We start from the raw sequence: 24,178 nt of genomic DNA on the forward strand, positions 1-24,178 counted from the left end.
CAGGCATGGATATTCACACATGGGGAACCCTGACTTTTCTGTCTTGGGCACTATTCTGAGGCTGGAGGGTATCGATTAGTGAAAGGAGGTGTCCCAACTCATACAGGAAGTCAAGGTCAGAGACTAGAGTGAGGACCAAGGGAAACAGCAACTCTAAAAATTGGGTTCTCATACATTCTTCCCCTTCTCTTATCTGTGGAATTCCCAGTAAACTTATCAGGGTATGTCATCCCCTTTTCGCCTTGAGAGTCTCAAGAAGGTTAAAGTAGTTTTATGCTCCAATTGTGCCAAGAAAGGAGATCCAGAGCCTTATAGGAGTCAGAGTGAGAGGTCTAATTGAGGACTGGTGTTATCACTCCTCTCCCCAAAACAGGAGACAATGGAGAGGGCCCATAAATGAACCCCTACACTTGTAGTCTCAAGGATCCCAGGCAAAGATGTCAGGTGTATGTGAGCTTTCCTTTCTTTTTCATAGTAGTAGCTTGATGAGGGCCCTTGTCTGAAGGGAGGAGCATCAGATCAGCAGGAATTAGATGTCCCGGTTCCAACCAAGAGCCACAGTGAATACCATGAATAAGGACCAAGGAACTTAATGAGCCCATATCAGAGTAGGCCTCCATGGAGCTCTTAGAACTGAGCACTCCCTGGCAAAAGTGGTGGGCTAAGGTACCCTTTCACTTCCTCTTAGTGGGTCCTAGGGAAAGGAAAACATTGGTTGGAGGTTACAAAAATTAGTGCTGCACATGAAAGTGGGGGAAGGCACTGTTAATAGTTAATATGATGATCCTGAATGTGAACTGAGAGGATTCCCTACCCCAGAGTAGAAGGGCATCCACAAGAATTAGACCTGCCACTGCCACTTTCACTCACAATATTCATCCAGCAGGGCTACAGGACTGCAATTTAAGACACACTTTAGTTATTTCTATAGGATTCACAGAGGACAGGCTGTTTTGAACAGGAGCTTTTGTGGGTTCCTAAATCAGTGCTTTCAAGGAAACCTGCCTCCTTCTTGCCAAGGAGGCATCTCCCTGCTGGAGTTACTTATGGTTTCTCATTCTCCCTCTCTTCCAGGTGCTCTCATCACTGCTGTCCTGCCTATACTTGTGTCTGTTGTTTCTACATGGTGTTATCATGCCTCGAAGTCAGAAGAGTAAGCGCTGTACTCGGGAGGAACACCACCAGGTCCAAGGTGAGATCCAGGATCTCCGGATGAATGCTCAGGCCAGTGAAAACGAGGAGAAAATAGCTCCTCCTTCATCTTCTCATTTAGGAGTTATCACCCGCAAAAATTCTGCTTCTAGGTCACAAAGTGCTCCCAAGGTGCCTGAGGAACCCTCTTCCAGCACTATACCTGTAAGCATTTATCCCTCAAGATCACCTGAAGGAGCCAACTGCAAAATTAAGAAAAAGCAACAGTCTTCCCAGTCCCCACCTTCTAGCATGCAGCCTCACAAAGACTCTCTAACCAAAACAACCAGCATTTTGGTACAGTTCATGATGCACATGTACAAAATGAAAAGGCCCATTTTGAAAGTGGATATGCTGAAGATTATTAATAAAAAGCATAAGAATCGCTTCCTTGAGATCCTCAGAAGAGCTTCTTTCAGCATAGAGGTGGTATTTGGTGTTGACTTAAAGGAAGTTGATTCTATGAAGAATGCCTATGTTCTTGTCAGCAAAATGAATCTCCCCAACAATGGGATAGTGAGCCGTGGAAGGGGATTTCCCAAGACTGGTCTTCTAATGAATCTCCTGGGTGTGATCTTCATGAAGGGAAACTGTGCCACTGAGGAGAATATCTGGGGATTTCTGAATAAGATGAGATTATATGCTGGGAAGAGACACTTCATTTTTGGGGAGCCCAAGAAACTCATCACCCAAGATTTAGTGAAGCTTCAATACCTGGAGTACCGGCAGGTACCTGATAGTGATCCTGCTCGCTATGAATTTCTATGGGGCCCAAGATCCCATGCTGAAACAAGTAAGATGAAAGTCCTGGAGTTTTGGGCCAAGATCAATCATACAGAGCCCAGTGCCTTCCAGTCCTGGTATGATGAAGCTTTGAGAGATGAGGAAGAGAGAGCTCAAGCCATACTTACACTCAGTGATAGCACCACCACAGCCAGTGATTGTTGCAGGGCCATGTCCCACAATTCCTCCCACACCTGTAAAGTTGAGACATATTCTTCAGTAACTAAAGAAGGAAATCATTGTCTCAAGTAGTAGAGGGCTAGATATGACTGGAGGGAACACAGGATATAATCTTAGTGTTCCTGTTCTATATGGGTAATTTGGAGATTTTACTTGTATTATTGTTTTCAAATGTTCTTTTTATTTAATGTTATAATCTAAATTTATGAATGATATTGATCACACTTTTTATCAGTCTTAAGAGTTTCATTACTTTGTGAAACAAACTAGTGATCTTATTTAGTGATCTGGTTCAAGAAAATATGGAATTGTAATAAACATTTATTTTACAATGTGAAGAAATTCAGCAGTAAAATATATAGAATGGGGAAATAAAGAGTTAAATGGTTAATATTTGGCTTCCTGAACATCTGTATTTTATAAAGTTAAAAGACAAATAACTGTGTACACCTGACTTATCCAAGAATATTGACTTAAATCATAATAAACTAGACCCTCATGTTCACAGACTCATTTATTTCCTGAATATCAATTGAGAATTTCCTCTTACAAAGCTCAGTACTATTATTACTGATAGGACTAAGACAAAGGAAAACCTAATAACTGAGGCCAGGCGTGGTGGCGCATGCCTGTAATCCCAGTGGCTCCAGAGGCTGAGGCAGGAGGATCGTGAGTTCAAAGCCAGCCTCAGCAACAGTGAGGCACTAAGCAACTCAGTGAGACCCTGTCTCTAAATAAAATAAAAAATATGGCAAGAGATGTGGCTTAGTGGTTGAGTGTCCCTGAGTCTAATACCGAATACCCCGCCCCAATCTCAATGGTAGAAGACCAAGTAACTGACTTTACAATATAAGTTTCATTGTCTTGCATGCACAAAGCCCTGGGTTCAATCCCCAGCACCACAAAAAAAAGCAATATAAGGTCCAAAAGCAGCTGTCAGGTAAGAAAATTGATGATAACACATCTGAGACTAAAAGGATAAATGAAAATAAGGGATAAGAAGGGAGGGATTGAGTTCCAAATGAGTGCAGTCAAGTGTGTATTATCTCATAATGCAGTCTTAAGTCCTTCAGTGGGAGGTAATTTAAGTGGGGCTCCATGGTGGGCTGGCTGAGGCTCTGGGAGTGGGGAACACAGGCCAGGTTTGAAGGTGGTACATCTCAGAGTTGAGAGACTAAACCTCAAATGGAGAATTGATTTTAGAAGTTCCCTTGGTATCATAGGTAAACCAGAGAGAATCTCCACCTAGGACAGGGATAGAAAGTTTCCCATGCTTCTGTCCCAGCATAGTCAAACACAATGCACAAAGTGTTCTATGCACATCATCTCAAGTGAGCTTCTAGGACATAAGGGTGATACTCTCCAGGGAGATGAGATGTCCAGAGGTCAATGTGCTGGCATTCTTTGCTCTAGGCTGGAGTATACAGAATCTGCTCCATTAAAAAGTACACGCAATTAGGTTACCTTGTGTGTTACTTGGCAAACTCTAGGCAAGATCTATTTCAGGTGGTTTTTAAATAAAATAGGAGTGGTTTAGATGAAATGGCAGCTGGGAGGGAGGGAAGGTTTGTTCCCTGAAATAACTTTTAGAAGCTTTATGTTGCATCAACTGAGGAAGTCTACCTCACACTGACAGTGAATGATTTATCATGTAAGGGGAAAGTATTATTTTGTTTTCCTTGCTAAGTAGCACGTTATCTAACAGGGTTTTTTGTCCTAGAATGTGACATACTCATATTATCAAAATAATAAACCCCAGTGTAGTATATTGTAACATGAAGAGAAAAATTAATCATAAAAAGAACTGGCACTTTTTAAATATTCTGGGCATTTCTCACACATTATATACATTCAATCATTCCCACAAGATTCCTACAGAATCTATGCCCAATCTACTGTATTGGAATACATAACCAGAGCAATAAAAATACTAAAATGATGAAGAGGCATGAATTACAGAAAAAAAGAGATAATATTTGTTGACAATGTGATTATCTACATATGCAAAGTCAGTTAACCTCAAAAGATAATGGGTTCACATTCTATCATTCTGGACAGTCCCCTCCTTTTAGAAAGTTAAATCTTTTTTAACAGAAATTGTTAAGAGGCTAAATTTGGCTATTAAGAAAAGAAATAGATCCATGGTTTTTTTTTTTTCTGAGAAAATATCTGTCCTGGGACTCCTATTTTTGTTGTTGTTGTTTTACTTATATATGACAGTGGAATGCATTACAATTCTTATTACACATATAAAGCACAATTTTTCATATTTATGGTTGTATACAAAGTATATTCACACCAACTCGTGTCTTCATACCTGTACTTTGGATAATAATGACCATCACATTCCACCATCATTTATAACCCCACACCCCCTCCCTTCCCCTCCAACCCCTCTGCTCTATCTAGGGTTCTCTATTCTTCCCATGCTCCCTTTCCCTATCCCACTGTGAATCAGCCTCCTTATATCAAAGAAAACATTTGGCATTTAGGTATTTGGGATTGGCTAACTTCACTTAGCATTATCTTCTCTAACTCCATCCATTTACCTGCAAATGCCATGATTTAATTCTTTTATTGCTGAGTAATATTTCATTGTGTATATATGCCACATTTTTTATCCATTCATCCACTGAGGGGCATCTAGGTTGGTTCCACAGTTAAGCTATTATGAATTGTGCTGCGGGCTGGGGATGTGGCTCAAGCGGTAGCGCGCTCGCCTGGCATGCGTGCGGCCCGGGTTCGATCCTCAGCACCACATACCAACAAAGATGTTGTGTCCGCCGAGAACTAAAAAATAAATAAATTCTCTCTTTAAAAAAAAAAAAAAAAAAAAGAATTGTGCTGCTATAAACATTGATGTGTTACAGGTTCCCCATCTTATATTATTCTGGGAAAAGGACCCATTCCCTACAAGATTTGTCATAGAGACACTGAAAGAACTTTATTAATGTGCCATTTTCAAGAAAGTCTTTAGTCAAGGAACAGAAGCTAAGATACACACAAATATCCCCATGTAGGAGGGGGTAACAACGTGCCAGACAGAGTTGTCAGCCTAAGGATCTCCTCCCCTATTCTTCAAGGTTCTTAATAACTTGTGAATCTTACCCTAAGAGGATCACCTCAGGTCAGTAGAGGGGACAGTCTTAATCCCTGACACATATCAAGTTGAGGTCTCTAAATGAAGAAAGAAGGAAACACCTACCCAGAGCGATATGGCCTATAAATTCCTGACCCTACCCTCAGCCTACAGAGCTCCCAAACAGCTGTGGTGGGATGTGACTGAATCTCATTTTCACTTTGGAGTTCTTAGGAAGATGAAGATCTTGGTCTGAGATGGGCTGACTCAAGTCCATTGAAAGATGTGCCAGGATATTACCAAAAGTTCTCTATAAGTTCAATGCTATCCCAATCAAAATCCCAACAGCATTTCTTGTAGAAATACATAAAACAATCAGGAAATTCATATGGAATAATAAAAGACCCAGAATAGCAAAAACAATGCTAAGCAGGAAGTGTGAATCAGGCGGTATAGCGATACCAGACTTCAAACTATACTACAGAGCAATAGTAACAAAAACAGCATGGTACTGGTACCAAAACAGGCGAGTGGACCAATGGTACAGAATAGAAGACACAGTAACCAATCCGCAAAACTACAACTATCTTATATTTGATAAAGGGGCTAAAAGCATGCAATGGAGGAAGGATAGCATCTTCAACAAATGGTGCTGGGAAAACTGGAAATCCACTTGCATCAAAATGAAACTGAATCCCTTTCTCTCGCCATGCACAAAAGTTAACTCAAAATGGATCAAGGAGCTCGATATTAAATCAGAGACACGGCGTCTGATAGAAGAAAAAGTCGGCTATGATCTACATACTGTGGGGTCAGGCTCCAAATTCCTCAATAGGACACCCATAGCGCAAGAGTTAACAACCAGAATCAACAAATGGGACTTACTCAAACTAAAAAGTTTTCTCTCAACAAAAGAAACAATAAGAGAGATAAACAGGGAGCCTACATCCTGGGAACAAATCTTTACCCCACACACTTCAGATAGAGCCCTAATATCCAGAGTATACAAAGAACTCAAAAAATTAGATAATAAGAAAACAAATAACCCAATCAACAAATGGGCCAAGGACCTGAACAGACACTTCTCAGAGGAGGACATACAATCAATCAACAAGTACATGAAAAAATGCTCAACATCGCTAGCAGTCAGAGAAATGCAAATCAAAACCACCCTAAGATACCATCTCACTCCAGTAAGACTGGCAGCCATTAAGAAGTCCAACAACAACAAGTGCTGGCGAGGATGCGGGGAAATGGGTACACTTGTTCATTGTTGGTGGGACTGCAAAATGGTGCAGCCAATTTGGAAAGCAGTATGGAGATTTCTTGGAAAGCTGGGAATGGAACCACCATTTGACCCAGCTATTCCCCTTCTCGGTCTATTCCCTAAAGACCTAACAAGAGCATGCTACAGGGACACTGCTACATCGATGTTCATAGCAGCACAATTCACGATAGCAAGATTGTGGAACCAACCTAGAAGCCCTTCAATAGATGAATGGATTAAAAAAATGTGGCATTTATAAACAATGGAGTATTACTCTGCATTAAGAAATGACAAAATCATAGAATTTGGAGGGAAATGGATGGCATTAGAGCAGATTATGCTAAGTGAAGGTAGCCAATCCTTAAAAAACAAATGCCAAATGTCTTCTTTGATATAAGGGGAGTAACCAAGGACAGGGTAGAGACGAAGAGCTGGAGAAGAAGATTAACATTAAACAGGGATGATAGGCGGGAGGGAAAGGGAGAGTTAAGGGAAATTGCATGGAACTGGAAGGTGAGCCTCAGGGTTATACACAATTACATATAAGAGGAAAGGAGGAGTAGGAGAAAAATAATATAAGTGGAAGAAACGATTTATAGTAGAGGGGATGGAGAGAGAGAAGGGGAGGGGAGGGGAGGGGAGGGGAGGGGGGACAGTGGAGAATGGGATAGACAGCAGAATACATCAGTCACTAGAAAGGCAATTTGTAAATCAATGGAAATGTAACTGATGTGACTCAGCAATCTGTATACGGGGTAAAAATGGGAGTTCATAACCCACTTGAATCAATCTGTGAAATATGGTATATTAAGAACTATGTAATGTTTTGAACAACCAACAATAAAATAATTAAAAAAAAAAGAAAGAAAGAAAGATGTGCCAGGAATGAGGTGAATAACCTGAAAAATGTTGGATCTACCAAACCTTTATTAGTGGGGATCCCACAGAGTCCTGCCTATTTTTAGATGTGAGAGACTCAGGCATAAGTGTCAGTTACCCTTATTTTTTTTTCTCAGGAGTATCAGAAAAATGAGGGTCTTGACCCAAAGAAGTCGTCTCAGCTCAACAGAAAGAGGAAACTTGTGCTCTCCTATGAGTCCTATTTAGGATCCTGAGTTAGATTACTCAGTGTGACAATCCATCAGAAGACATCAATCTGTCCCACAGCCATTACTCCTAAGAAACCTTGGTTAGTTCCTCTTACTATGTCTTAGAGAAGGAGAAACCTCTTAGGAAGAAAGGACCACTAGTCAATAAAGAGGGGAGCTAGGCATGGTGGTGCATGCCTGTAATCCCAGCAGCTTGGGAGGCAGAGGCAGGAGGATAGAAAGTTCAAAGCCAGCTTCAGCAATTTAGTGAAGCCCTCAGCAACTCAGTGAGACTCTGTCTCAAATTTAAAAACACAAAGGGGCTGGGGATGTGGCTTAGTTGTTAAGTACCTCTGGTTCAATCTCCAGTACCAAAAAGAAAAAAAAAATAAAAGAAAGAGGGGAGACCCAGACCCTGCTGAGTCAAATCAAGGAAAGTGAGTGAGAATCAAGGGAACAACCCAACCCTGAATAAAGGAGAAAACAGAGTCTGGCCCCTTGCACTGAACCCATAAATTCAAGGGCAAGGTATGAAGCTGAAGCTTCTCCATCACTGTTTTTTGTTTGTTTGTTTGTTTGATTCTTTGGGGTTTTTTATGTTGTTTTTCACATTTTTTTATTGATGCATTGTAGTTGTACATATTAATGGGATTAGTGGTTGCATATTCATGCATGCAGTATAACAATATAATGTGTCCAATACTGTTTTTTAAATTGACTTCATTTTAGTAGTTTTAAGTTCACCAAAAAACTGAGCAGAAAATACAGTTTCCCTATATATTCTGTCCCCACATATGCACAGCCTTCCTTTTATCAATGTCCCACACAAGAATGGTACAATTGTTCCAATTGATGAATCTATATTTACATATCACTATAACCCAAAATTTATACTTTATATTAGGGTTTAATCTTTTTTGTTGTTTTTTCTCATTAGTTTGTTTTAGCTATTCATAATACTGGGGTTCATTTTGATATAATTCAATCTCCAATACTTCCCTTTTCCCTCCCCTTTTCCCTCCCCCTGTTCCCTTTTCTCTACTGATCTTTCTTCTTTTTATTTACATTTTAAATTAATGCATTACTCATATACATAAGAATGAAATTCACTGGGGTATATTCTTATATAGGAAAGTTCAGTCACATTAATTCTACCACTGTACTCTTTTCCTGCCCTTCCTCCCCTCACCCTTCAATCCCTTTCCTCTACTCCACTGATCCCTCTTTTATTTTCATAGAATCCCCCATTATTTTTCTTTATTTTTCCTGTTTTGTTCTAGTTTCCATATATCAGAGAAGATAGTCAACCCTTGGCTTTCTGGGTCTGGCTTATTTCCCTTAGCATGATGTTCTCCAGTTCATCCATTTACCTGCAAATGCCATAATTTTTTTCTTCTTTGTGCCATTCTTCTTTATACATGTCCATTCATCTGTTGAAGAGCACTTAGATTAGTTTCATAGTTTGGCTATTGTGGATTGTGCTGCTATAAACAACGATGTGGCTAAATCTTGGAGTTCAATCTTAGTAAATATTCTGTGGGTCTTGACAAATGCATAATGACATCTATTCACTACTATAGAACCATACAGAATTGTTTCACTGCCCTAAAAATCCTCTGTGTCCCATCTATTCATCTTTTTTTTTAAAGAGAGAGTGAGAGAGGAGAGAGAGAGGAGAGAGATAGAATTTTTAATATTTATTTTTTAGTTCTCGGCGGACACAACACCTTTGTTGGTATGTGGTGCTGAGGATCGAACCCGGGCCACACACATGCCAGGCGAGCACGCTACCGCTTGAGCCACATCCCCAGCCCCCATCTATTCATCTTTCACTTCCTTCTAACCTCCAACAGCCACTAATTTTTTTATAGTTCACTTCATGAGACTAGCATAATCCCTTTTGAGGGAAATGCTCCCATGATCTAATTACCTTGAACTAGATCCCATTTCTTAAAGTTTTCATCAGCTTAGCAATGCCACACTGGTACAAAAAATCCTACCACATGAACCTTTTGTGTATATACCAAAACCATATCCAAATCATAGCTAGCACTTCCATGAGATCCCAAGGAGAGGCTTCTAGCACTTAGAGTTCGTCTTTGGCCTTGAGATGAAGAAAGTCAAGCCTTTGACTCCCATACCCTTGTCAGCAAGCTAGTCCTCACCAACAATAAGAATCTGAGTGGTGACTGGGACTTTCCTAAAAATCAGGCTTCTGATACCTCTCCTGTGTGATTTTCTTAAATGACATCTGCACCTCTGAGAATGAGATCTGGGAATTCCTGAATGTTTTGTGGGGGTCTAGCATGGGAAAGTCTAAAGTCTTTGGGGATTCCTGAAAACTCATAACTCAAGATCTGGTGCAGGAAAAGTAACTAGAGTGCCAGCAGGTGTCTTACAGTAATCCTACAAACTGTAAATTCCTATTGGATCCCTGAAACCATGCTAAAATTAGCAAGATGAAAGTCCTAGAGTTTTTAACCGAGGTCAATGATGCCATACCCAGTGCCTTCCCATCCCATTATGAAGAGGCTTTGAGAGATGAAGAGAAAGTCCAAGTTAGAGTTGCAGCCAGGCCTGGCCCTATTGCTGAGGCCACAGTGTGTTTCAGGACCACATGCAGCTGTAACTGTTCCCTTTTGTAAGGTCTGAAGCAGAAAAAAACACTGTTACTTTCTTTGTCGTTGCTATGCATAAAGAGCGTATTGATGTTTCTCTTTTTTGTATATTTTAAGTGTGGTTTCTTTAAATAGAATGCTTATTTAGATTCAGAATATGTTTATAAATTACATGGATCACAAATTTATTGCTGTTTATCAGGTTTAGTAGTAAGAAGTTTTAAACTACAAATTGAATATCCTTAATTCATTCATTTTATAGAGCAACATAATAAGAATGCTACAGTAAATAGGATTACAAGATTGGGAGAGAAGAAAAGTAAAAGTCCATTCTTGACTTGTCTTAAACCATTAATTTTCTCATAAAGTCAAACGTTACATACCTGGATTTACTTAGGATATTCAAAAATGTGAGAAGTTTTGGCCAAGGTCAATGTTCCTGTCTCCAGTACATTTCCATCTCATTATGAAGAGACTTTTGAGAGATGAGGCAGAGAGAACCAGAGCCAGAGCTACAGCCAAGCATAACACTACCACCAGGGCTAGGGAACATGCCACTGTCATGTCCAGCTACTCTTCCCAGTTCTAATAAGGTCTAAGACAGATTCGTTACTTTTAGGTAAAGAAAACAAACTTCTAATCATTGGAAGTGCTTTAGTTAGCTTTTTCACTGTGGTAACCAAAAGACTCAACAAGAATGATTAAGGAGATAAAGTTTATTTGGGAACTCACGGTTTCAGAGGTCTCAGACCATAGACAGCTGACTCCATTCCTCAAGGCTTGAGGTGAGGCACAACATCATGGCAGAAGAGTGTGGCAGAGGGAAGTGACTCACGTGATGATCAGAAAGCAGAAAGAGAGACTCCACTCACCAAATACAAAATATATGCCCCAAATGCACACCCCTCAATGCCCACCTCCTCCAGCCATACCCCACCTGCCTTCAGTTACCACTCAGTTAATCCTCATCAGGTGTTACTGATTGGGTTAAAACTCTCATAACTCAATCATTTCACCTCTAAGCCTTCTTGCAATTGTCTCACACATGAGCTTTTGGGGACACTTCACATCCAAACCATACAGGAGGGCCAACATGGAGCTGGTAGGAACACAGTATATATTTGTATTCCTGATAATATAGGAAAATTGGAGATTTACTTTTTCTCTTTCCTTGTTTTAAATGTTGGTTATTTTAATTGAAAGTTTATTGAGCTTCAGAATCAAAATGAATCACACATTTATTAGAGTATATCAGGTTGAAGAGGGAGAATTTTGGTATCACATAATACAAATTGAAAATCCTTTAATTTTTTTTGTGATCCATAACCAGAAAACATGACATCAGAATATAAATATTATGATAAATTAAATTATCCCTCAATAGAGTTGGTGGATCATGGGGTACAGAATAAAAAGTAAAGGGTGTTAAGTTTTGATTCTTTGTATTCCTTTTAGTCTTTCTTTGTAAAACAGAAGTACATATACCTGGGTCTTGTTAGCTTTTTCAGGAATAAAGGAGAAATAAAATCATGAAAAATTTGATTTCTTGTACATTTGCACTTTAATTCCCTAGATATCAATGGAGTAGCTGTTCTTTGGAAGTCTGGAGAAGCTGAGAAAGACAGACACGACTCCTGCCTATCGAATTTTAGAGACTTAAGAGTAGCTATTTCCAGGCATAGTGATACAAACCTGTAATTCCAGCAACTCAGGAGGCTAGGGAAGGAGGATTGCAAGTTAGAGGCCAGCCTCACCAATCAGCAAGACCCTATCTCAAAGTTTTAAAAAAAAAAGTTTAAAAAGCTCTGGGGATGTAGTTTAATGGTATAGCAGCCCTAGTTTCAATCCCCAGCACCAAAACACAATTAGCTATTATATAATGAAAGTTGTCAAATATTCCCTAAGATCTAAAGACAAGTAAAAAGAGAGGGATAAGAAAAGGAGGTGTTCAATATTAGAGCTCTGGTTTAAATTTTCTGAGGCAAGGTATTTGAGATTTTCAGAAATTTAACATCCATCAGTAAAAAGTGAATTTGAGTTGGCTGCATGGTAGGTAGATGAGACTGTAGGACTCTGAGCAGGAGCCAGACATTTTTTTTTTTAGTTTTATTGTTTTTATTTTTTTTAAATACACGACAGTGGAATGCATTACAGTTCTTATTACACAAATAGAGTACAATTTTTTCATATCTTTGTATATAGAGTATGTTCACACCAATTCATGCCTTTTATACATGTACTTTGTTTTTTATTAAAATTCTTACTACACATATATATCACAATTTTTCATATATGTTTGTATATAAAGTATGTTGACACCCAATTCAAGTCTTCATATATGTACTTTGGATGATGATGTCCATCACATCCCACCATCCTTGCTAACCCCCTGCCCCTTTCCTCTCCCTCTCCCCCCTCTGCCCTATCTAGAATTCATCTAATCCTCCCATGTTCCCCCTCCCTACCCCCACTATAAGTCAACCTCATATCAGAGAAAACATTTGGCATTTGTTTTTTGGGATTGGCTAACTTCACTTAGCATTATCTTCTCCAATGTCATTCATTTACCTGCAAATGCCATGATTTTATTCTCTTTTAATGCTGAGTAAATTCCATTGTGTATATATGCCACAATTTTTCAATCCATTCATCCACTGAAGGGCATCTAGGTTGAAGAACCAGACATTCTAATGGTGGGTATGAGTTGAAGTACTGGGCCTGGAATAGAAAACTTCCCTTAATAGTGACTTTGGAAATGTGAATAAACCAAAGCAAATTCCACCTGAGCTGGAGATGGAAAGTGCCTGGTGTTCTTGTCCTAGTAAAGATGAACAGTGCACAAAATGGGTATTTTATGCCGATAGTCCTCAGGGATTTCCTGAAAAACAAGATGATAATCTTAGAAACTCAAGCTACTGGTCTGGTACTCTTTGCCATGAACTGGGGAGTCATTTTTTTTTTAAAGAGAGAGTGAGAGAGGAGAGAGAGTGAGAGAGAGAGAGAGAGAGAGAGAGAGAGAGAGAGAGAGAGAGAATTTTTTAATATTTATTTTTTAGTTCTCGGCAGACACAACATCTTTATTGGTATGTGGTGCTGAGGATCGAACCCGGGCCACATGCATGCCAGGCAAGTGCGCTACCTCTTGAGCCACATACCCAGCCCTGGGAGTCCATTTTTTTTAAAGGGTGTTTAAATGTGTGTGTGTGTGAGTGTGAGTGTGTGTGTGTGTGTGTGTGTGTGTGTACATACTTTGGTAAACTCTAAGGCAGATCTAGATTTGGGGTGGTGAAGAAATTAATAAAAATAGGAATGGTTTAGATAAAAAGCCAGAGTTGGTCTTTAAACCAAATTCTAGAGGATTTGAGTTGCATTCAGCTGGGAAAGATACTCCCATACTAAAAGTATGTTTAAATGGGGGAAATTTTACATGGAGTTTCTTTGCAGCATTTTGGGCTGATTTCTTGTCCCATGACAACAGAGAGTGTTGCATATTCTCTGTTATCCTCTGAATTTAAAAACAAAATTCATCAAGATGGATGGTATGCTCTGTGGTTGAAATAATTGTAGTAATAACAGGTATTGGTTGAAGTCTCAGTGCACTCCGGGCATTGTTCCAGGTGCTTTGCACACATCAACCACACTCTATCAGTCCTATGAGATAGATATTAAAAACTGAATTCACAGATGCAGAGCCTGAGGCTGAGAGAGTTTGGTAATATGCCCAAGTTCACATAGCTGGTAAGTGACAGAGCTGGGACTAGACCCCTGGTCTGGATTACTCTAGAACTCACACTGTTTCACCTCTCCTAGACGGAAGCTGATCAAAGACTAATTAATTCACTTTCTTCTACTATCCTAAAATGTATCCTCGGTGATAAAAAGGAGGAGTTTACCCAAAACACTGGACTGAAATTCATAATCTAAGAATTAAAATAATTGAGAGGTGATGAATAAAGGACAGAAAAAGGTAATATTTGGGGACAATATGATCATCTACATACATAAAATCAGATAGACTCAAAGGGTCCAGGGATCAGAAAATCATTTGACTCTATCATTTTATGTAAAAAAAAAAAATCATTTAGAACTACCCCATCTCTGGTTGGCAAAGAGAAGGAATAAATCTCTCTCTCTCTCTCTCTCTCTCTCTCTCTGTGTGTGTGTGTGTGTGTGTGTGTGTGTGTGTGTGTTTTCTCTGACAGAGAAATATCTATCCTTGGATCCCAACCTTGTTTTTGAATTGGGACATAAAATGAGAAAATTTATTTAGAAGACAAAAATACATACAGATACAAAGCAAAAGCTTAACTGATGAAGATGAAAGTTAATTGGGAACAAAAAGATTTCTCAATTTGGTCACTGGGCTCCCTCTCTTGTGTTGCAGTTTATTAACATCACATCTCTCCGGGAACAAGGACCTCTATTCTGTAAGGTTTGCAGGCAGGAAACTGGTCAAGTTTAAGCATTGATGTAGAATTTCCATGGAAGCCTTTAATCAAGAGAGGGTAGTCAGTATAAGGATTCCCATGAATGAAGACTGCTGATGGAACCACTCCAAAATCTAGAATTCATCCAGAGCCTTACAAAGAGTGACTTCAGTTCAGTACTGGACTTTAATAGATGTAAATGTAGGATCCTGAATGAGGAATGACAGAAGGACATAACTAGAACTGTGGGGTCCCACAGTGTCATGTTCCTGATGTCTATTCTTGCAGGTCCCCAAATGACTGTGGTCATATGAGGATTCCTCTAACTTCCAACTAGGACTTAACAGGGAGACAGTATGTGGATGTGAGAATAGCAGGTTCAAACAGTGAGTAGAGTTATAAGACTGGTCACTTATCCAGGTGAGCATTCAAATGTGAACTAAGGATGGTGGCACCACCTTGGGGGGGTGGGTCTTGGGCAAAACCAAAATCAAAATGATGACCCTGAGGGCTGATGAGAGGACCTGTCCCCCAAATAGCAAGGCTCACAGAGCCTCACCTCTGCTATCAGTCCTATGAGGCTCAGGCAGGAGGAACCATATGATGCCTGCTCAGATTTCCTCTGTGGGAACTGGGGAAGGTATAAGTTTTGTTTGGAGACCATGCGACACAAGGAAGTAGAGGGAGGAATCTGAGGATAGCCTAGATACCAATGCAAGAACCTAGGGATCCTTGACTCCCAAACAGGGTGGTCCCTTAGTGACCGATTCCTGCTGTCAATCCTCGAGATTCCAGGCAGCCGTTGGCCGGATGTGATTCATCCTCACTTCCGCTGTGAAGGGAAGGACCTCCTTCTGAAAGGTGTGGCGTCCACTTTACTGAGCATGAATTCTCTGGATTGAGGTGAGGACCCTGAATTTGACTGAAGAACCCCCTCCCCCCGCCCCGCATGCAATTCATAATAAAGTAGGCCCCACAAAGTCGCGGCCATGGGTCAGCCCTCTTAGATCTTGGGTCAGAGCTGTTAAGACTGAGGGTCGCGTCCTTTCTACCACATTCTTTTTACCGAAAGTGGAGTGGAGGGATTCCATTTAAAGAGGAAAAGTCCCATTAGCCTAGGGAGAGGGCTTGGCTCTAAAACAAGTAAAAGCAAGACCCTAACGAGCCAGTGAGTGGACCTTTCACCAAAATAGGTGGTCACACAGAACATCATCCCTACTGTCAGTTGTAGGAGCCCCCAGGCAAGGTTGTCAGATGTGGAGCACCCTGACTTCTCTAGTGACTCTGGGATTTGTGTGCTTTGGTTTGAGGCTGTGGAATGAGCTCAGTAGAGGGAGCAATCCTGATCCTACCAGAAGTCAAAGTCCTGTGTGGAACTGAGGGAGCCAGACTCCACAACAGTGGGGTCTAAGAGTTCCATCATTCCTCTCAGCACACGCAGGCCTTGGAAGAATGTGGTTCATTCTTACTGTCAACTCAGGTCCAAGAAATAGGAGGATCTTTGTCTGATGGCAGTGGCCTCTGGACAGCAGAGGGTAGTTCCAGAAAGGGGTTGGAGTAAAGGTGAACAACCTGGGTGAAAAAAATAGACACTACTGTAATCCAAGTGACTCAGAAGGCTGAGGCAGGAGGATGGCAAGTTCAAAGCCGGCCTCCACAACATAGCAAGACCCTGTCTCAAAATTTAAAAAATAAGGGGTGGGGCTGTGGCTCAGCAGTAGCACACTTGCCTGGCATGTGTGAGGCACTAGGTTTGATTCTCAGAACAGCATATAAATAAATAAATAAATAAAGGTCTGTAAACAACTAAAAAAAATTTAAAATAAAAATAAAGAAGACTGGGGATGTGACTCCAGGGTAAAGCACCCTTGGGTTCAATCCCAGTAAGGGGGGGGGGGAGGGTGGATGGGGGTGCTGCACCTTTTGTAACCTCTGGGAGTCCCAGGCCAGAGCTATCAGACTCAGGTGCCTTGTCACTCTACCCTGAAGGGTCTTGAGGATATGATGGCCTTGTTTTAGGTTTGGCTGCCCCAGTTCAGCAGAAAGAGAGGAATCCTTGGCCATGAAAGGTGTCAAAGTACAAATTTTATATGAAGAATTAGACTCCAGAACAGAGAAAAACATATAAAGTCTTGCCTCTGCCTTCAGCCCTGAGAAACCAGGATTATAGCACTAAGGATGAAGTTTCCTATCATTTTACTCAGGGGTACTCTCAGGGACACAAATCCTTTGGTTTAATTGAAGAGCTCCTATTCAGCATAGTGGGGAGACCTGGCCTGGTTCCTAATAGGAATTGAGGTGGTAATAGTATGAAGGAGACTCCTCCCAGAAATTGATCCACATAGACTCCCATGACTACTATGAGACCTGGAAGATCTGGGCATGGTGACATGGTAAGTCTGATTTGCTTCTTCCTAGAGCATCTAAGGGAAGTAAGGAACATTATAAAAGGAAGCCTCGGATTAGCAAGTGGAAGATTCCAAGTTAGTACCAGGAATCAAGGAGAAGACCCTGAGAACTGAGAAAACCACCCATCCCATAAGAGTGAGGGCAACATAGTAACCCTTCCTGTTTGTCAGCCTTGGGGGCAACAGGTAGTCATGGCCAGATGAGAAACTTTCATTTCTTCCTAGGGGTCTCAGAGTGTTGGGGGCATTAGCATAAGTAGATAGGCATTAAGTCAAGATAGGGAGAACATTGAGGAAGCACTAAATCAGAAAATGAGCGTCCACAAATTCCCACCTCAGCCCTGGGAAATCCTAGGCAGAGGTAGCCAGATGTGTGCCACAGTCTGGCTGCAGCAAAATAACGGGGGCGGGGGGGGGGGGGAGTGACAAGGAACTTGTGAAGGTTGATACAGTGGGAGCGGGAAACACTTTATTGTGGGACAGAAAAGTATATATACATAACTGAATACACAGCTTAACTTAATTAACATAAACTAGATACAGCAGTCAACCAATAAGGAATCCTCATCTTAATGATTACACACAGCTTAACTTAATTGACATAATCTAGACACAGCAGTCAGTCATTAAGAAATCTATCTTTTTTTATGTTTTTTTATATAATCATTTTTTATTAATTATTTAAAACATTACATAGCTCATGATATATCATCTTTCATACATTTGACTCAAATTGGGTTTTGAACTCCCATTTTCACCCCAAATACAGATTGCAGAATCACATCTGTTACATATTCACATTTTTACATAACGCCATATTAGTGACTATTGTATTCTGCTACCTTTCCTATCCCCTACTATCCCCCCTCCCCTCCCCTCCCCTCCCATCTTCCCTCTCTACCTCCTCTGCTGTTGTTCAATTCTCTCCCTTTTTTTCCCTCCCCCTTGCCCCTCATAACCTCTTATAATTTTATGTATCATTGAAGGTCTCCTACCATTTCCATATGCTTTCCCTTCTCTCTCCCTTTCTCTCCCCCCATTCGTCTTTGTTTACTGTAGTCTTTTCCTCATGCTCTTCCTTCCTGTTCTGTTCTTAGTTGCTCTCTTTATATCAAAGCAGACATTTGGCATTTGTTTTTTAGGGCTTGGCTAGCTTCGCTTAGCATAATCTGCTCTAATGCCATCCATTTCCCTGCAAATTCTATGATTTTGTCATTTCTTAGTGCTGCATAATACTCCATTGTGTATAGATGCCACATTTTTTTTATCCATTCATCTATTGAGGGGCATCTAGGTTGGTTCCACAGTCTAGCTATTGTGAATTGTGCCGCTATAATCATTGATGCAGCCATATCCCTAAAATGCGCTCTTTTAAGGTCCTCAGGGAATAGTCCGAGAAGTGCGATAGCTGGGTCAAATGGTGGATCCATTCCCAGCTTTCCAAGGAATCTCCATACTGCTTTCCAAATTGGCCTCACCATTTTGCAGCCCCACCAGCAGTGTATAAGTGTACCCTTTTCCCCACATCCCTGCCAACACTTATTGTTGTTTGACTTCATAATGGCTGCCAATCTTACTGGAGTGAGATGGTATCTTAGGGTGGTTTTGATTTGCATTTCTCTGATTGCTAGAAATGGTGAGCATTTTTTCATGTACTTGTTGATTGATTGTATGTCCTCCTCTGAGAAGTGTCTGTTCAGGTCCTTGGCCCATTTGTTGATTGGGTTATTTGTTATCTTATTGTTTAATTTTTTGAGTTCTTTGTACATTCTGGATATTAGGGCTCTATCGGAGGTGTGGGGGGTAAAAATTTGTTCCCAGGATGTAGGCTCTCTATTTACCTCTTTTATTGTTTCTCTTGCTGAGAAAAAACTTTTTAGTTTAAGTAAGTCCCATTTGTTGATTCTTGTTATTAACTCTTGGGCTATGGGTGTCCTATTAAGGAATTTGGAGCCCGACCCCACAATATGTAGATCGTAGCCAACTTTTTCTTCTATCAGACGCAGTGTCTCTGATTTGATATCTAGCTCCCTGATCCATTTTGAGTTAATTTTTGTGGATGGTGAGAGAAAGGGATTCAATTTCATTTTGTTGCATATGGATTTCCAATTTTCCCAGCACCATTTGTTGAAGATGCTATCCTTCCTCCATTGCATGCTTTTAGCCCCTTTATCAAATATAAGATAGTTGTAACTTTGTGGATTAGTCTCTGTGTCCTCTATTCTGTACCATTGGTCCACCTGCCTGTTTTGGTACCAGTACCATGCTGTTTTTGTCACTATTGCTTTGTAGTACAGTTTGACCTCTGGTATCACTATACCTCCAGATTCACACTTCCTGCTTAGAATTTCTTTTGCTATTCTGGGTCTTTTGTCTTTCCATATGAATTTCATGATTGCTTTGTCTATTTCTACAAGAAATGCCGTTGGGATTTTGATTGGCATCGCATTAAACCTGTAGAGAACTTTGGGTAATATCGCCATTTTGATGATGTTAGTTCTGCCTATCCATGAACAGGGTACATTTTTCCATCTTCTGAGATCTTCTTCTATCTCTCTCTTTAGGGTTCTGTAGTTTTCATTGTATAAATCTTTCACCTCTTTTGTTAGGTTGATTCCCAAGTATCTTATTTTCTTTGAGGATATTGTGAATGGAGTGGTTTTCCTTATTTCCATTTCAGAGGTTTTGTTGCTGATATACAGGAATGCCTTTGATTTATGCGTGTTGATTTTATAACCTGCCACTTTGCTGAATTCATTTATTAACTCTAGCAGCTTCTTTGTAGACCCTTTGGGTCTGTTAAGTATATTATCATGTCATCCGCAAATAGCGATAATTTAATTTCTTCTTTTCCTGTTTTTATGCCTTTAATTTCTTTTGTCTGTCTAATTGCTCTGGCTAGTACTTCGAGAACCTCTATCATCTTAATGGCTCGCTGGTGTTACTTCTCAAACCACTCCTCTTGGCAAAGTGCCAGGCGCCATCTTGACTTGTTTACAGACCCTAACAGATGTGTCATACCCTCATATTCAGACCTGGAGATACAGCAAGATGACAGCCTTGGTATAATGTTGGAAGATTTAGGGAGGCTAATGGTGGAGTTATACCCTATCTGAGTGAGGATTAAAGAGATCTATGATCCCCAAACAGTGGGATACCCTAGGGAACAAAGTTGGCTGGATGTGGCTCACACTCTCATCTTCAGGTGTGAGGAAGATGAGAATCTTATTCTGAGCAGAGGGACTCGGGTTAGCAGGAAGAAGATTTTCAGGTGGTGCCAAGACTCATACAAAGGACCATGTGGACTTCAGGAAACTCCATATCAACAGGGGTCCCACAGATTCCCTCTCTTTGTCAGGCCTGAGAGGCCCCAGGCATAGATGTCAGGCAGAAGTGCCCATTGGTTTCTCTTCAGGAGTAACAGAGAAGTGAGGGTCTTAGTTGGACAATTCAGCAAGGGAAGGAATTTTAGGATTCCCAGTCAATTGGAGACCTTGAGTGAGGATCATGAATAAAACCACATATCGTAGGGTGTCAACCTTCCAGCCGCAGTTTTTAGCTTGTGGAGAATATGAGCAGTGGGACCAGTTGCAGCCACTCCCACATCCTCAATTAAGTGTGATGGACGGATAGGTGTGAACCTTACTCTAATGATGTCCTTGGGTCCAGAAAGGGGAGCCCCAGCCCTTCCCAGGATTCAAAGTATGATCCATGGATGAGGACTGAAGGTATTACTCCCTCAACCCCAATTACAAAGAACAATAGAGTCTGGCTCTGTCCTGGTACTCATCCCTTGAATGCCTAGAGCAGGATTGTCAGCTGAGAGAGTCCTCCTCATTTCTTTGTACCAGGTCTAAAGGAAGCAGGAGCCTGAGTCTGAAAGTGCAGCTCTAGTTAGTAGAAAGGAAGGTTTCAGACTCTAGGTGTAGACAAAATGAGGACCCTGAGTGAATATTGAGGGCAAGTGAGCACAGGAGAGAAAGAGGGTGGGGAGGGGGGAGAGGGAGAGAGAGATACCCCTACAGAATTGTCAGCACTGCCTGTTTGAAGGAGTAGTGGGAGAAACCCCCCACACACATTTCCTATTCTTGAATACAAGGGAGCTTCTCAGCTTCAGAGCAGCACAGGAAAGAAGTGCCATATCCTGACCAAGAGCAGATATACTGATTCTGTGTGTGTAGACTTAGAGGACCTTTGAACACACGAAAGAACACATTGCTTACCCTTGCCGTCACTAAGTCAGCCCCAGGGAAGCCTGGCAGGCTTCAGACTAAAGCACACATATAATTTTCTCCCCTTGTTTTCCAGGGGTCAGGTGGTCCAAGAAGAGGAGCCCGGTGGGTTTCCAGAACAGTGTTCTCATGGAAACCTGCAGAGAGTGCTTTGAAAAAAACAGAATGATGCGTCCTGCTAAAACTGCTCACTGGATCTCATTCTCCCTCCTCCAGGTCCCAAGAACACCTGCTGTCCAGCCCATATTCCTGCCTGCTGTCCCTGACCACAGCCATCATGCCCCGGGGACAAAAGAGTAAGCTTCGTGCTCGTGAGAAGCGCCGCCAAGCCAAAGATGAGACCCAGGGTCTCAAGAATGCTCAGGCCGCTGAGGAAAAAGGGGCCCCCTCCTGCTCTTCTTCTGTTTCTGAAGATGCTGTCCCCAGCACCTCTGCTACTGCCTTTTCCCAGAAGCCTACCACCACTGGTGCTGCAGGTGTTTCACGCAAGAAGTCTGGTAAAGGTGCCAAGAGCCGAGGAGAGGGAAGTGCCAGTACCTCTAAGATCCCACCCTCCACTGAGAGCGCCCAGAGAGATCTTCTCACCAAGAAGGCAGGGATGCTGATGCAGTACCTGCTGTACAAGTATAAAATGAAAGAGCCCATTATGAAGGGAGAGATGCTGAAGATTATCAACAAAAGGTTCAAGGAGCAGTTTCCAGAGATCCTCAAGAAAGCCTCTGAGCGTGTCGATCTGGTCTTTGGCCTTGAGCTGAAGGAAGTCAAGCCTGGTGGTAACTCCTATACCCTTGTCAGCAAGCTAGATGTCACCAACAGTGGAAGTATGACTAGCTTGGGCTTTCCCAAGAATGGGCTTCTGATGCCTCTCCTGGGTGTGATCTTCTTAAATGGCAACTCTGCCTCTGAGGAGGAGATCTGGGAATTCCTGAATATTTTGGGGATCTATGAAGGGAAGAAGCACATAATCTTTGGGGAGCCCCGAAAGCTTATCACCCAAGATCTGGTGCAGGAGCAGTACCTGGAGTACCGGCAGGTGCCTGGTAGTGATCCTCCACACTATCAATTCCTATGGGGCCCCCGATCTCTTGCTGAAACTAGCAAGATGAAAGTCCTAGAGTTTTTGGCCAAGATAAATGATACTGTCCCCAGTGCCTTCCCATCCCATTATGAAGAGGCTTTGAGAGATGAGGAAGAGAGATCCCAACCCAGAGCTGAAACCAGGCGTGGTGCTGCTGCCAACGTCCATACATGTTCTAGGGTCACACCTGGCAGTTCCTCCTGCCCTTAGTGAGATCAGAGGCAGATGCTACATTTTTTTGCAGAGAGCTTCCTACCATATAATACCAGGAGGCTGGCATGGTCCTAGAGAGATCATAATGTCTCTATTCATTATACATTAATATCTTTCAAGTATTTTTCTTTTAATAGAATATTTATTTAAATTTAGATTCATTGGTTATAAATGATATAGATCACATATTTATTGATGTTGTAAGTTTTAAGTGCAAGAATTTCAGATGGGAAAGTTTACAGTCCTCTTCATTCCTCTGGGTACCTCCACCACACCTTTAAAGTATTTTCAAATCTGAAGCTGAGTAAAGTTTGATTTGGCACAGAATCTACTGGCTCTTGGCTTCTAACCTTAAGGCTAGAGAGGTTTTTTTTTTGAAACCACCTTGATATTTGCAGGAGGATTTTATTGAGTGTTTTGTTTGAGACTGGCCACTGAACACATACACTAGTAAGTGGCCAATAACCAAAGTCTCCCTTTTAAGAGATACATGAGGAAAGACTAAGGAAATTACTGTGTAATAAAACATCTACTGAAGTGGAATCCCTAAATATCCTTCTTGAAGTTCTCAGAAGTGTAAAATGTTTCCTTGGAAGACATGTTAGCTTTGAATAAAAAGAAAATAAATAATAATAATAATATGCCATCTTTCCATTTCATTTACTCTTATCTGTATCTCCCTCCAGGAAAAAAAAATGCTAGTTTTTCAGCATGCTTAATTGAACTGTTCAGATGTTTATACATGTTAAATCAGGTGGTAGGAAGCTATGATTTTGACACTGCACCAAAAGATAGGAGAAAATTCTCCATCTACTTAAGTCATGCACGTTATTGTAAAGGATCATGCAGAAAGATACTATTGAGTGACAAACTCTCCCTGTAAAGATTTACAAGGTCATTTTGAAAATTAGATAAGAAACTCCTCCAAGAAATAAAGAGGGTTGCAGTTATAACCAATTGTGATAGTTGCTCTTTATTAAGCTCATATTACATAACATTTTATAAGAGAGACTGCAAGTGTTCATCTATATGATATCTTGATCTCCTTCCTGGGCTCAAGGAGAGATCACATTCCCAGTCCACTTGTAGTTCAGAAGAGTTATGTAAATAGCCCTTGCCACAGAAGCATGAGCACAAGTGTTTGTCACCTCTGGATTGAGAAACATAAAAGCAAATCTATTACCTCCATTTATTTTTTGTTCCATTCAGGAGCAAACATGGAAAATTGATGTCACACCTTTGGTTTTTTTCTGTTGCATCAGTTAGCAGTTACTTTAATTGAGTAATATACAACTACTATTTTATTGTTAGACCTATTTAAATATTTGATGACACAGCTAATATAAGTATATATATTCTTGTTATAAAAACTTTTCATACGGGTAAACTACAAGCTACTCTATTACAATATTCCTCCAAAGTTCATCCCCTTTTCAAAGCTAATCAAAATTGAAAATCTTGTATATGTAATTTTAAAGCTGATACAAGACTTTTTCATATACAGATATGCTATAAAAACATCAACTTTTTAACCCACTGGGTAAAAATGTACATATTGGGCTGGGTCTTGACTCAGTGGTAGAGTACTTGCCTAGTATGTGTGAGGCACTGGAT

General features: G+C 40.9%; 2 protein-coding genes across 2 annotated transcripts; both read left to right on the forward strand.

The window, feature by feature from the left end:
- Positions 1-1,134: 1,134 nt before the first annotated feature.
- LOC308638993 (melanoma-associated antigen B3-like) lies at positions 1,135-2,226 on the forward strand (the record flags this gene model as incomplete). The annotated part of the gene is made up of 1 exon (XM_081276912.1): positions 1,135-2,226. The coding sequence occupies one exon, from the start codon at positions 1,135-1,137 to the stop codon at positions 2,224-2,226; it is 1,092 nt and encodes a 363-aa protein (XP_081133038.1).
- A 19,324-nt stretch (positions 2,227-21,550) lies between these two features.
- On the forward strand, positions 21,551-22,561 carry LOC308638994 (melanoma-associated antigen B4-like; the record flags this gene model as incomplete). The annotated part of the gene is made up of 1 exon (XM_081276913.1): positions 21,551-22,561. One exon carries the CDS (start codon positions 21,551-21,553, stop codon positions 22,559-22,561), a length of 1,011 nt encoding a protein of 336 aa, XP_081133039.1.
- Between the last annotated feature and the right edge of the window lie 1,617 nt (positions 22,562-24,178).

The sequence above is a fragment of the Spermophilus citellus genome, assembly GCF_964194105.1.
Source record: "Spermophilus citellus genome assembly, chromosome: X".
Classification (NCBI taxonomy): Eukaryota; Metazoa; Chordata; class Mammalia; order Rodentia; family Sciuridae; genus Spermophilus; species Spermophilus citellus.